This window comes from Salvelinus fontinalis, chromosome 40 (assembly GCF_029448725.1).
Source record: "Salvelinus fontinalis isolate EN_2023a chromosome 40, ASM2944872v1, whole genome shotgun sequence".
NCBI classification, from domain to species: Eukaryota; Metazoa; Chordata; class Actinopteri; order Salmoniformes; family Salmonidae; genus Salvelinus; species Salvelinus fontinalis.
The window spans coordinates 2,960,945-2,976,469 of NC_074704.1; the positions used below are offsets into that span (position 1 = coordinate 2,960,945).

The window sequence follows — 15,525 nt, forward strand, 5'->3', positions numbered from 1 at the left end:
CAGATGGTGGTAGACTATAGCAGTTATTAATTCAGACCCATAACCATTCAGATGGTGGTAGACTATAGCAGTTATTAATTCAGACCCATAACCATTCAGATGGTGGTAGACTATAGCAGTTATTAATTCAGACCCATAACCATTCAGATGGTGGTAGACTATAGCAGTTATTAATTCAGACCCATTCAGATGGTGGTAGGCTACAGCAGTTATTAATTCAGACCCATTCAGATGGTGGTAGACTATAACAGTTATTAATTCAGACCCATAACCATTCAGATGGTGGTAGACTATAGCAGTTATTAATTCAGACCCATAACCATTCAGATGGTGGTAGACTATAGCAGTTATTAATTCAGACCCAGACCCATTCAGATGGTGGTAGGCTATAGCAGTTATTAATTCAGACCCATTCAGATGGTGTTAGATGAAATCTTTGTGAAGAGAAGTGAAAGCCATCAGCATCTTATTCTAGTCCTATATATGAATGAAGAAGATAGGGGTCCTGGGTGGTGCAGCGGTCAAAAGCACTGCACAGCGACAATACAGCCTGGTGTTCGATCCCACCAGGTCACAACTGACCTTGACCGTGAACCCCATAGGATGGCACATAGTTGGCCCAGTCGGGACCTTGGCTTATCGTGCTCTAGCGACTCCTTGTGACAGGGCCGAGGGACTGCAAGCTGACACCGGTTGTCAGTCGAGGGGTGTTTCACATTAGTGCTGCTGACAACCGGGTTAAGCAGGAAGTAGGTGGTCATGTCTTTCACATTAGTGCTGCTGACATCCGGTGAAACAGGAAGTAGGTGGTCAAACGGGTCATGTTTCAGAGGACGCATGACTTCACTTTTGAATAATAATGTAAATAAGGTATCTGTTGTTGATTTTTAATACATTTGCTAACATTTCTTAAAAACGTTTTTTGCTTTGTCATTATGGGGTATTGTGTGTAGATAGATGAGGAAAATGTTTTATTTAATACATTCTAGAACATTTTAGAATATGTAACAAAATGTGGAAAAAGTCAATGGGTCTGAATACTTTCTGAATGCACGGTATATATTGTTTCTAGTCAAGGCTCATCCCATTCAGCTATTGCTGTATATCTATAATAAGTTTATAACAAGTTTTACCGAGTTTAGAGTTTATAACAAGCAGTAATGAGTTAATAAAGAGTTTAAAACAAGTTCTAAAGACTTTATAACAAGCTATAATAAGTTTGGAAAAAGTTTATAACAAGTTCTAAAGACTTTATAACAAGCTATAATAAGTTTAGAAAAAGTTTATAACAAGCTATAATGAGTTAATAGTTTATAACAAGCTATAATGAGTTAATAAAGAGTTTATAACAAGCTATAATGAGTTAGTAAAGAGTTTATAACAAGCTATAATGAGTTAATAAAGAGTTTATAACAAGCTATAATGAGTTAATAAAAGTTTATAACAAGCTATGATGAGTTAATAGTTTATAACAAGCTATAATGAGTTAATAAAGAGTTTATAACAAGCTGTAATGAGTTAGTAAAGAGATTATAACAAGCTATAATGAGTTAATAGTTTATAACAAGCTATAATGAGTTAATAGTTTATAACAAGCTGTAATGAGTTAGTAAATAGTTTATAACAAGCTGTAATGAGTTAGTAAAGAGATTATAACAAGCTATAATGAATTATAGTTTATAACAAGCCATAATGAGTTAATAGTTTATAACAAGCTATAATGAGTTAGTAAAGAGTTTATAACAAGCTATAATGAGTAAATAGTTTATAACAAGCTATAATGAGTTAATAGTTTATAACAAGCTATAATGAGTTAATAGTTTATAACAAGCTATAATGAGTAAATAGTTTATAACAAGCTATAATGAGTTAATAGTTTATAACAAGCTATAATGAGTTAATAGTTTATAACAAGCTATAATGAGTTAATAGTTTATAACAAGCAATAATGAGTTAATAGTTTATAACAAGCTATAATGAGTTAATAGTTTATAACAAGCTATAATGAGTTAATAGTTTATAACAAGCTATAATGTGTTAATAGTTTATAACAAGCTATAATGAGTTAATAGTTTATAACAAGCTATAATGAGTTAATAGTTTATAACAAGCTATAATGAGTTAATAGTTTATAACAAGCTATAATGTGTTAATAGTTTATAACAAGCTATAATGAGTTAATAGTTTATAACAAGCTATAATGAGTTAATAGTTTATAACAAGCAATAATGAGTTAATAGTTTATAACAAGCTATAATGAGTTGTAGTTTATAACAAGCTATAATGAGTTAATAGTTTATAACAAGCTATAATGACTCAATAGTTTATAACAAGCTATAATGACTTTATAACAAGCTATAATGAGTTAGTAAAGAGTTTATAACAAGCTATAATGACTTTATAACAAGCTATAATGAGTAAATAGTTTACAACAAGCTATAATGACTCAATAGTTTATAACAAGCTATAATGAGTTTATAAAGCGTTTATAACAAGCTATAATGAGTTAATAGTTTATAACAAGCTATAATGAGTTAATAGTTTATAACAAGCTATAATGAGTTAATAGTTTATAACAAGCTAAAATGAGTTTATAACAAGCTATAAAGAGTTAGTAAAGAGTTTATAGCAAGCTATAATGAGTTAATAAAGAGTTTATAATAAGCTAAAATGAGTTTATAACAAGCTATAATGAGTTTATAGTTTATAACAAGCTATAATGAGTTAATAGTTTATAACAAGCTATAATGAGTTAATAGTTTATAACAAGCTATAAAGAGTTAATAAAGAGTTTATAACAAGCTATAATGAGTTTATAAAGCGTTTATAACAAGCTATAATGAGTTAATAGTTTATAACAAGCTATAATGAGTTAATAGTTTATAACAAGCTATAAAGAGTTAGTAAAGAGTTTATAACAAGCTATAATGAGTTAATAAAGAGTTTATAACAAGCTAAAATTAGTTTATAACAAGCTATAATGAGTTAATAGTTTATAACAAGCTATAATGAGTTAATAAAGAGTTTATAACAAGCTATAATGAGTTAATAGTTTATAACAAGCTAAAATGAGTTTAGAACAAGCTATAATGAGTTTATAAAGCGTTTATAACAAGCTATAATGAGTTAATAGTTTATAACAAGCTATAATGAGTTAATAGTTTATAACAAGCTATAAAGAGTTAGTAAAGAGTTTATAACAAGCTATAATGAGTTAGTAAAGAGTTTATAAAAAGCTATAATGAGAAAATAGTTTATAACAAGCTATAATAAGTTAATAGTTTATAACATGCTATAATGAGTTAATAGTTTATAACAAGCTATAATTAGTTAATAGTTTATAACAAGCTATAATGAGTTAATAGTTTATAACAAGCTATAATGAGTTGTAGTTTATAACGAGCTATAATGAGTTAATAGTTTATAACAAGCTATAATGAGTTAATAAAGAGTTTATAACAAGCTATAATGAGTTAGTGAATAGTTTATAACAAGCTATAATGAGTTAATAAAGAGTTTATAACAAGATATAATGAGTTAGTAAAGAGTTTATAACAAGCTATAATGAGTTAATAGTTTATAACAAGCTATAAAGAGTTAATAGTTTATAACACGCTATAATGAGTTAGTAAAGAGTTTATAACAAGCTATAATGAGTTAATAGTTTATAACAAGCTATAAAGAGTTAATAGTTTATAACAAGCTATAAAGAGTTAATAGTTTATAACAAGCTATAAAGAGTTAATAGTTTATAACAAGCTGAAATGAGTTTATAAAAAGCTATAAAGAGTTAATAGTTTATAACAAGCTATAAAGAGTTAGCAAAAGAGTTTATAACAAGCTATAATGAGTTAATAAAGAGTTTATAACAAGCTATAATGAGTTAATAGTTTATAACAAGCTAAAATTAGTTTATAACAAGCTATAATGAGTTTATAAAGCGTTTATAACAAGCCATAATGAGTTAATAGTTTATAACAAGCTATAATGAGTTAATAGTTTATAACAAGCTATAAAGAGTTAGTAAAGATATTATAAGAAGCTATAATGAGTTAATAGTTTATAACAAGCTATAATGAGTTAATAAAGAGTTTATAACAAGCTATAATGAGTTAATAGTTTATAACAAGCTAAAATTAGTTTATAACAAGCTATAATGAGTTTATAAAGCGTTTATAACAAGCCATAATGAGTTAATAGTTTATAACAAGCTATAATGAGTTAATAGTTTATAACAAGCTATAAAGAGTTAGTAAAGATATTATAAGAAGCTATAATGAGTTAATAGTTTATAACAAGCTATAATGAGTTAATAAAGAGTTTATAACAAGTTAAAATGAGTTTATAACAAGCTATAATGAGTTAATAGTTTATAACAAGCTATAATGAGTTAATAAAGAGTTTATAACAAGCTATAATGAGTTAACAAAGAGTTTATAACAAGCTAAAATGAGTTTATAACAAGCTATAAAGAGTAAATAGTTTATAACAAGCTATAATGAGTTAGTAAAGAGTTTATAACAAGCTATAATGAGTTAGTAAAGAATTTATAACAAGCTATAATGAGTTAATAGTTTATAACAAGCTATAATGAGTTAATAGTTTATAACAAGCTATAAAGAGTTAATAGTTTATAACAAGCTATAATGAGTTAGTAAAGAGTTTATAACAAGCTATAATGAGTAAATAGTTTATAACAAGCTATAATGAGTTAATAGTTTATAACAAGCTATAATGAGTTAAAAGTTTATAACAAGCTATAATTAGTTAATAGTTTATAACAAGCTATAATGAGTTAAAAGTTTATAACAAGCTATAATGAGTTAATGGTTTATAACAAGCTATAATGAGTTGTAGTTTATAACAAGCTATAATGAGTTAATAGTTTATAACAAGCTATAATGAGTTAATAAAGTGTTTATAACAAGCTATAATGAGTTAGTAAAGAGTTTATAACAAGCTATAATGAGTTAATAGTTTATAACAAGCTATAAAGAGTTAATAGTTTATAACAAGCTATAATGAGTTAGTAAAGAGTTTATAACAAGCTATAATGAGTTAATAGTTTATAACAAGCTATAAAGAGTTAATAGTTTATAACAAGCTATAAAGAGTTAATAGTTTATAACAAAATATAAAGAGTTAGTAAAGAGTTTATAACAAGGTATAAAGAGTTAGTAAAGAGTTTATAACAAGCAATAATGAGTTAATACATTATAACAAGCTATAATGAGTTAGTAAAGAGTTTATAACAAGCTATAATGAGTTAATTAAGAGTTTATAACAAGCTATAATAAGTTAATAACAATCTATAATGAGTTTATAGAATTTATAACAAGCTATAATGAGTTTATAGAATTTATAACAAGCAATAATGAGTTTATAACAAGCTATAATGAGTTTATAAGAAGCTATAATGAGTCAATAACAAGCTATAATGAGTTAATAACAAGCTATAATGAGTTAATAACAAGCTATAATGAGTTTATAACAAGCTATAAAGAGTTAGTAAAGAGTTTATAACAAGGTATAAAGAGTTAGTAAAGAGTTTATAACAAGCTATAATGAGTTAATAAAGAGTTTATAACAAGCTATAATGAGTTAATTAAGAATTTATAACAAGCTATAATAAGTTAATAACAATCTATAATGAGTTTATAGAATTTATAACAAGCTATAATCAGTTTATAGAATTTATAACAAGCTATAATGAGTTTATAACAAGCTATAATGAGTTTATAACAAGCTATAATGAGTCAATAACAAGCTATAATGAGTTAATAACAAGCTATAATGAGTTAATAATAATCTATAACGAGTTAATAGTTTATAACAAGCTATAATGAGTTTAAAACAATCTATAATGAGTCAATAATATTCTATAATGAGTTAGTTTATAACAAGCTATAATGAGTTTATAACAGGCTATAATGAGTTTATAACAAGCTATAAAGAGTTAATAGTTTCTATCAAGCTATAAAGAGTTAATAGTTTATAACAAGCTAAAATTAGTTTATAAAAAGCTATAAAGAGTTAATAGTTTATAACAAGCTATAAAGAGTTAGTAAAGAGTTTATAACAAGCTATAATGAGTTAATAAAGAGTTTATAACAAGCTATAATGAGTTTATAAAAAGCTATAAAGAGTTAATAGTTTATAACAAGCAATAATGAGTTAGTAAAGAGTTTATAACAAGGTATAAAGAGTTAGTAAAGAGTTTATAACAATGTATAAAGAGTTAGTAAAGAGTTTATAACAAGCAATAATGAGTTAATACATTATAACAAGCTATAATGAGTTAGTAAAGAGTTTATAACAAGGTATAAAGAGTTAGTAAAGAGTTTATAACAAGGTATAAAGAGTTAGTAAAGAGTTTATAACAAGCAATAATGAGTTAATACATTATAACAAGCTATAATGAGTTAGTAAAGAGTTTATAACAAGCTATAATGAGTTAATTAAGAGTTTATAACAAGCTATAATAAGTTAATAACAATCTATAATGAGTTTATAGAATTTATAACAAGCTATAATCAGTTTATAGAATTTATAACAAGCTATAATGAGTTTATAACAAGCTATAATGAGTTTATAACAAGCTATAATGAGTCATTAACAAGCTATAATGAGTTAATAACAAGCTATAATGAGTTAATAACAAGCTATAATGAGTTTATAACAAGCTATAATGAGTTTATAACAAGCTATAATGAGTTAATAACAAGCTATAATGAGTTAATAACAAGCTATAATGAGTTAATAACAAGCTATAATGAGTTTATAACAAGCTATAAAGAGTTAGTAAAGAGTTTATAACAAGGTATAAAGAGTTAGTAAAGAGTTTATAACAAGCAATAATGAGTTAATACATTATAACAAGCTATAATGAGTTAATAACAAGCTATAATGAGTTAATAATAATCTATAACGAGTTAATAGTTTTATAACAAGCTATAATGAGTTTAAAACAATCTATAATGAGTCAATAATATTCTATAATGAGTTAGTTTATAACAAGCTATAATGAGTTTATAACAAGCTATAATGAGTTCATAACAAGCTATAATGAGTTAATCTATAATGAGTTTAAAACAAGCTATAATGAGTTTATAATAATCTATAATGAGTTAGTTTATAACAAGCTATATCGAGTTAATAGTTTATAACAAGCTATAATGAGTTTAAAACAAGCTATAATGAGTTTATAACAAGCTATAATGAGTTAATAGTTTATAACAAGCTATAAAGTGATTATAACTTGTTGATAAAACATAGAAAGGGAGAGATGGAGGGATGGTTCTACCTCTTTTAGTCGTCCAGAGGTAAAGGAAGGTGAGAGGACACTGCGGATCCGTCTCCATGTATCGTCCTCGGCAACGGACACCGCATCAAACAGCTCGCCGTTCAGATGGAAGTTCTAAAACATGGAGGACAGTTCTATTAACTATCAAACAGCTCACCATTCAGAATTAATTTCTGAAACACAAATAATGTATTAATAATATAAGTAATAATGTAAGGATTATTATTATTTAGATTATTATTAGGGGATGTGTGTGTGTGTGTGTGTGTGTGTGTGTGTGTGTGTGTGTGTGTGTGTGTGTGTGTGTGTGTGTGTGTGTGTGTGTGTGTGTGTGTGTGTGTGTGTGTGTGTGTGTGTGTGTCTCACTCTGCGGTTGGTGAAGATGTTGTAACACTCTTTAATCAGGATGGTCTTGATCATGCTTTTGTCCATGATACACAGAACAGGCTGCCTCCCATCATAGATCCTTCACAGAGGAGAAACACACACCTGGCTTTAACCACTATATATAAACCTACATGATACACAGAACAGGCTGCCTCCCATCATAGATCCTTCACAGAGGAGAAACACACCTGGCTTTAACCGCTATAAATACACCTACATGGAACAGGCTGCCTCCCATCATAGATCCTTCACAGAGGAGAAACACACCTGGCTTTAACCACTATATATACACCTACATGGTACAGGCTGCCTCCCATCATAGATCCTTCACAGAGGAGAAACAGACACCTGGTTTTAACCACTATATATACACCTACAGTGTACAGGCTGCCTCCCATCATAGATCCTTCACAGAGGAGAAACACACATGGCTTTAACCACTATATATACACCTACATGGTACAGGCTGCCTCCCATCATAGATCCTTCACAGAGGAGACACACACAGGGTTGGGGAGTAACGGATTACACGTAAGGGATATTTTTTTAAACGGTAACCGTAATCTGTTACATAACCAGCAAAAAAATATTATAATCAGATTACAGATATTTTTGAAAAACTAGCTTATTACTTTGAAGATTACTTTAAATGCAGAAAAGATGTTTGCTAAAAAATATCTTTGACACTTGTCTGTTTTCTCAATGACATTCAAATCAGAATTGAAAAGAGGTGCAAGTTTAAAGTTGTTTAATAGTATTATTATATACAGTAGTGCTGGGTTATGATTTCTTGATTTATGAAATCATGAAATATACTTATTCCTGTCACTTAGGGAGAGAGTGGAATTAATCTTGTTTACATTATGTCAGGATATGTTATTGTTATCAAGGATCCTATGGGGGGAGGAAAGACACAGTCTGGTACCAGTCACCATGACAGCCGTGAGTTGGGGAGGAGTGAGCACTTTGGGGCAGAGGTCAGGTCAGATGAAGTGAGGAAGAACAGGTATCACTAAGGTTCTGTCTAGCAACAGAGATGTATTTGGCTGTTCAGATGTGTAGGAAGAGACTCAGCGTAGGAGAAAGGGTTAAGGGGAAAGTAATCTAAAAGTAACTGAATGTAATCAGATTACATTACTGAGTTTGGGGTGATGTTGGACAGGTAAAACTAGTAACTGAATGTAATCAGATTACATTACTGAGTTTGGGGTAATGTTGGACAGGTAAAACTAGTAACTGAATGTTATCAGATTACGTTACTGAGTTTGGGCTAATGTTGGACAGGTAAAACTAGTAACTGAGTGTAATCAGATTACGTTGTCTGAGTTTGGGGTAATGTTGGACAGGTAAAACTAGTAACTGAATGTAATCAGATTACGTTACTGAGTTTGGGGTAATGTTGGACAGGTAAAACTAGTAACTGAATGTAATCAGATTACATTACTGAGTTTGGGGTAATGTTGGACAGGTAAAACTAGTAACTGAATGAAATCAGATTACGTTACTGAGTTTGGGGTAATGTTGGACAGGTAAAACTAGTAACTGAATGTACTCAGATTACGTTACTGAGTTTGGGCTAATGTTGGACAGGTAAAACTAGTAACTGAATGTAATCAGATTACGTTACTGAGTTTGGGGTAATGTTGGACAGGTAAAACTAGTAATTGTAACAGATTACATTTAGAAAGTAACCATGCCAACACTGGAGACCCAAACATTTAACCACCTCATATAAAACTACATAGAAAACATTATTCTGGTTGTTGTTGACATTATTAATACCATTCCTCATGGTCACATGACAGCTCAAGCAGGTAATGAATTGAAAGAGCATAGAACAGTTGTGAGTCATCCTGGTACGGTACAGCCAACATAACTCACCCCCAGATTTTCCCATACTTCTGAAAGCACTCTGTGTCAAAGTTAGTGAAACCCTGGAGAGAGACAGAGGTAGAGAGAGAGAGAGAGAGAGAGAGAGAGAGAGAGAGAGAGAGAGAGAGAGAGAGAGAGAGAGAGAGAGAGAGAGAGAGAGAGAGAGAGGTGTTAGCAGAGTGAGAGAGAGAGGGGGGGGGGGGAGAAAAACTGCTGATTCATGCCTTAGAAGATCATGTAGGTGTGTCCTACACCTGAACAGAGAACACACCTGAAACAGGTGAGAGTTGAGGAGGGTTTGTTCTTTTCAATGGTTCCCAGGGTCAAAAACACAACTTCTAGACTGATCATGTCTCATATTACCTTTTATTTATCTATTGTTTAAACAACCGACAAGTCCTCCTTTTCCTTCTCAATGTATTGTTTTATATGGGGGGAAATAACACTATTGTTTAAAATATGAGATGTTTATTCTGAACGGGTACTAACCTTTTTATATTCCATCATTGTGCCAAAGTAAGGTAGGGGTTTGGGACCAGGGACACCCATCTTAGTGAACACACCATAGGGCCAGTACCCATACCTGTAAACACACACACACACACACACACACACACACACACACACACACACACACACACACACACACACACGTTAACTAGTAATATGTTCTAGAGAAGTATACAAAATATATATCTTATCTTGCATTGTTGGAAAAGGACCCCTAACTAAGCATTTCACTGTTAGTCTACACCGGTTAACTTCGATAAATGTGACAAATAACATTTGATTTGAAGTCCTTACACTACAATGAGGGTGATGAGGAGGGCCAGGAGGGTCCAGGTCTCAGCGGAGAAGTATGGCAGAAAACTCATCATCTTTCCTCCGGTTCGGCTCCCCGCTGCTTCTGAAAACAAAGGCTCCGTTTTCTCTCAGGCTCGTTCGAGTTCACTTCTCCAATGGTCTGACAGGTTTTGAGTTGTTTTTTTTCTGTCCGGTTCTGGTGTGGTTCTTCTGTGCACGCGACAGATCTCAACTACCGATCGTTGCTCTTCTCCGTACTCTGTTTGAGACTGTGCAGGTTACAAGCGGTTATTGTATCCCGTCGGAAAAGCACCTGTGTGATGCTAGCTAGAATAAGGATGAGCAACAATGGAATTTGCTGTTCGACTTCAAAATAAAAGTATCATACTGAAATTGATGCAATCGGATAAAAATAATGTAATAATGCCATATTTGGACAAGATAATGCTGAACAAGGTAAGAATATATGAATATATATGTGAATTCAACAAAATAAAATAAGATGTTCATTTGACACACACAACATAGTTGAAGTCGCACTGTGGCTGTATTAGAATTGCACTGGGACATACTTCTATTACACTGTACAGCGTCACCTCTGGATCTTGGGTCCATGAAATGTGAAGATTTTACACAAATATTAGCATCGGAGCTCTTATTGCATTACTTTGACTATGGGAAATCACCTCACAATTCCATAATTTTATTTAAAAAAGTATAACCTTTAACCTTTATTAAACTAGGCAAGTCAGTTAAGAGCTAATTCTTATTTACAATGACGGCCTACCCCGGCCAAACCCAGACGATACTCTGGGCCAATTGTGCGCCGCCCTATGGGACTCCCAATCATGGCCGGATGTGATACAGCCTGCATTCGAACCAGGGACTGCAGTGATGCCTCTTGCACTGAGATTCAGCGCCTTAAACCGCTGCGCCACTCTGGAGCCCCGTACATTGCGATATGAATGTTCAATAGGCACTATAGACTGATTTGTGAGGTGATTTCCCACAGTTAAAGTCCTGCAATAAGAGCTACGATGCTAATATTTGTGTAAACTCATCACAATTGTAATCTGTGGGTGTCAATGAGTAGGCTGGTACCCCATGTCATGAACCCAAGATCCATAAGGCTTTACATTGTAGGTATGTTTCAGTCCTGAAAACTATACATCCACAGGGCAATTTTAAAATATTTTATTTGGTGTCAAATTAACTAATTATTTTCTTTTGTTGAATTTATATAACAATATTCCAAACTTGTTTATGAATTATCTCGTCCAAATGTAGCAAGATTCCATTTGCATCCGTTTGCATCAGTTTCAATGGGTAACTATTATTTTGAAAACCCGAACCGCCGATTCTCCTATTGTTGCTCAGGCAAATGTTGGTCACGACACACAGGCAATAAGGAGATAGGAGGGAGACTGTGTGAGAGGTGAAAAGCGAAGCAGGGATATTTATTCTCCTTTTTGTACTTTAACTATTTGCACATAATTACAACACTGAGACATAATATGACATTTGAAATCTGGATGTGGATAAGTGTTCATCTGGATATTCACTTTGTTCGAAAGGACGGTTAAAATCAAAAAACACAATAACAAGCTAACTCACTTTCTCGTTACATAAGGAGCCTCGCGTGCGCACACACACATACACACACGCGTTAACTCCGACACAGCCCCTCAGCTGTAATCGTCAGTCCTGGTGCCGTGCCAACAGTAACAACACAGCATTTTCCACTCACAACAGTCAATCACAGATCGAACAATGAGCCAGATGTTTCACCGGATGGATAAATCGGAAGCATCCGGTTGGTATTTCAACTCCAAATATGGTGATGAGAGGAAATCCAGTGGCCGTCAGTGGGAGAAGACGGAGCGAGATTCTCATTGATGAAACATATTATCTCGGTAGGTTTTCTGTTTCCCAAACTAGAATCTGTTGTCGACTTTAGCCTTTGCCCAAGTTATAAAACAAATGACGTGGTTTAGGATGAGGGCATTGAGTCAATGCACACATTAACCTCACAGAGTAGGTGTTCCCTAACGGAAATCAAATCAAATTAAATTGGATTAGTCACATGCGCCGAGTACAACAGGTGTAGACCTTACATTTAAAGGCTTACTTACGAGCCCCTAACCAACAATGCAGTTTCAAAAAAATACAGATAAGAACAAGAGATAAAAGTAATTAAAGAGCAGCATTGAAATAACAATAGTGAGACTATATACAGGTATAACCGATGTGAAATGGCTAGCTAGTTAGCGGTGGTGCGCGCTAATAGCGTTTCAATCGGTGACGTCACTCGCGTTGAGACCTTGAAGTAGTGGTTTTTGTGGAGCGATGGGTAATGATGCTTCGTGGGTGACTGTTGTTGATGTGTGCAGGATGTGTGCAGAGGGTCCCTGGTTCGCGCCCGGGTCGGGGCGAGGGGACGGACTAAAGTTATACTGTTACACAGGCAGGTACCGATACAGCGTCAATGTGCGGGGGCACCGGTTATTTGACGTGGTATGTACTTGTAGATAGAGTTATTAAAGTAACTATACATAGATGACCACAGAGTAAAGAGGGGTGAGGGGGGTGGGGGGCACTGCAAATAGTCTGGGTAGCCATTTCACTAGATGTTCAGGAGTCTTATGGCTCAGGGGTAGAAGCTGTTTAGTAGCCTCTTGGACCCAGACTTGGCGCTCCGGTACCGCTTGCCGTGTGGTAGCAGAGAGAACAGTCTATGACCAGGGTGGCTGGAGTCTTTAACAATTTGTAAGGCCTTCCTCTGACACCGCCTGGTATAGAGGTCCTGGATGGCAGGAAGCTTGTCCCTAGTGATGTACTGGGCCGTTTGCACTACCCTCTGTAGTGCCTTGTGGTCAGAGGCTGAGCAGTTGCCATAAAAGGCAGTGATGCAACCAGTCAGTATGCTCTCGATGGTGCAGCTGTAGAACCTTTTGAGGATCTGAGGACCCATGCCAAATCTTTTCAGTGTCCTGAGGGGGAAAAGGTTTTGTCGTGCCCCCTTTGTCTTGGTGTGCTTGGACCATGTTAGGTTGTTGATGATGTGGACGCCAAGGAATTTGAAGCTCTCAACAGGCTCCACTGCAGCCCCGGCGATGAGAATGGGGGCGTGCTCGGTCCTCTTTTTCTTGTAGTCCACAATCATCTCCTTTGTCTTGATCACGTTGAGGGAGAGGTTGTTCTCCTGGCACCACACGGCCAGGTCTCTGACCTCCTCCCTATAGGCTGTCTCGTCGTTGATCAGGCCTACGACTGTTGTCATCAGCAAATGTAATGATGGTGTTGGAGCCATGCCTGGCCGTGCAGTCTTGAGTGAACAGGGAGTACAGGAGGGGACTGACCCCTGAGGGGCCCCAGTGTTGAGGATCAGCATGGCGCATGTGTTGTTACCTACCATTACCACCAGGGGGTGGCTCATCAGGCAGTCCCAGGGTCCTTAGCTTATTGATTTGAGGGCACTATGGTGTTGAACCCTGAGCTGTAGTCAATGAATAGCATTCTCACATAGGTGTTCCTTTTGTGCAGGTGGGAAAGGGCGGTGTGGAGTGCAATGGAATTTGCATCATCTGTTGATTTTTTGGCGCGGTATGCGAATTGGAGTGGGTCTAGGATTTCTGGGATGATGGTGTTGAGGTGAGCCATGACCAGCCTTTCAAAGCACTTCATGGCTACAGACGTGAGTGGGTCGGTAATCGTTTAGGGAGGTTACCTTAGTGTTCTTGGGAACAGGGACTATGGTGGTCTGCTTAAACATGTTGGTATTACAGACTCGGACAGGGAGAGGTTGAAAATGTCAGTGAAGACACTTGCCAGTTGGTCAGCGCAGTACAAGTCCTGGTAATCTGTCTGGCCCAGCGGCCTTGTGAAGGGCATACTCACATCGGCTGTGGAGAGCGTGATCACACAGTCTTGTGGAACAGCTGGTGCTCTCATGCATGGTTCAGTGTTATTTGCCCCGATGCGAGCATAGAAGTAGTTTAGCCTGTCTGGGATCCTTGTGTCACTGGGCAGCACTTGGCTGTGCATCCCCTTGTAGTCTGTAATGGTTTGCAGCCCTGCCACATCCAACGAGCTTCAGAGCTGGTGCAATAAGATTTTATCTTAGTCCTGTATTGATGCTTTACCTGTTTGATGGTTCCTCGGAGGGCATAGAGGGATTTCCAATAATCTTCCGGGTTAGAGTCCCGCTCCTTGAAAGCAGCAGCTCTAGTCTTTAGCTCAGTGAGGATGCTGCCTGTAATCCATGACTTCTGGTTGGGTTATGTACGTATGGTCACTGTGGGGACGACATCATCGATGCACTGATTGATGAAGCCAGTGATTGATGTGGTGTTCCTATCAATGCCATCGGAAGAATCCCGGAATATATTCCAGTCCTGTAGCTTGGCATCTGCTTCATCCGACCACTTTTCTATTGACCGAGTCACTGGTGCTTCCTGCTTTAAGTTTCCCTGCATTAAAGTCCCCGGCCACTAGGAGCGCCGCCTCTGAATGAGCGTTTTCCTGTTTGCTTATGGCAGTATACAGCTCATTGAGTGCAGTCTTAGTGCCAGCATCGGTTTGTGCTGGTAAATAGACAGCTACGAAGAATATAGATGAAAACTCTCTTGGTAAATAGTGTGGTCTACAGCTTATCATGAGATACTCTACCTCAGGCGAGCAAAACCTTAAGACTTCCTTAGATATCGTGCACCAGCTGTTGTTTACAAATATACATAGACCGCTACCCTTTGTCTTACCAGAAGCTTCTGTTCTATCCTGCCAATACAGTGTATAACCCGCCAGCTGTATGTTATTGTCATTGTTATTGTTATTCTTTCGTTTAAATGTTTTACTCATGTCGGCTGCAGTGAAGGAGAGTCCGCAGGTTTTGGTAGTGGACCGTGTAAGTGGCACTGTATTGTCCTCAAAGCGAGCAAAGAAGTTATTTAGTCTGTCTGGGAGCAAGACGTTGTGGTCTGCGACGGGGCTGTTTTTTCTTTTGTAGTCCGTGATTGACTGTAGACCCTGCCACATACCTCTTGTGTCTGAGCCGTTGAATTGCTACTCCACTTTGTCTCTAAACTGATGCTTAGCTTGTTTGATTGCTTTGCGGAGGGAATAGCTACACTGTTTGTATTCGGTCATGTTTCCAGTCACCT

At 35.0% G+C, this 15,525-nt stretch overlaps 1 protein-coding gene across 1 annotated transcript in view; it reads right to left on the minus strand.

Annotated features, from left to right (window-relative positions):
* The window catches only part of LOC129839791 (cytochrome P450 3A27), a 23,059-nt gene extending 12,378 nt beyond the window's left edge, over positions 1–10,681 (minus strand). The window contains exons 1-5 of the mRNA XM_055907430.1: positions 10,367–10,681; positions 10,052–10,145; positions 9,572–9,624; positions 7,670–7,769; positions 7,304–7,417 (exon numbers count right to left, since the gene is read on the minus strand). Coding sequence (XP_055763405.1) covers positions 7,304–7,417; positions 7,670–7,769; positions 9,572–9,624; positions 10,052–10,145; positions 10,367–10,440 — 435 coding nt within the window. The 5' untranslated portion in view covers positions 10,441–10,681. The remainder of the gene's footprint in view (positions 1–7,303; positions 7,418–7,669; positions 7,770–9,571; positions 9,625–10,051; positions 10,146–10,366) is intronic.
* Between the last annotated feature and the right edge of the window lie 4,844 nt (positions 10,682–15,525).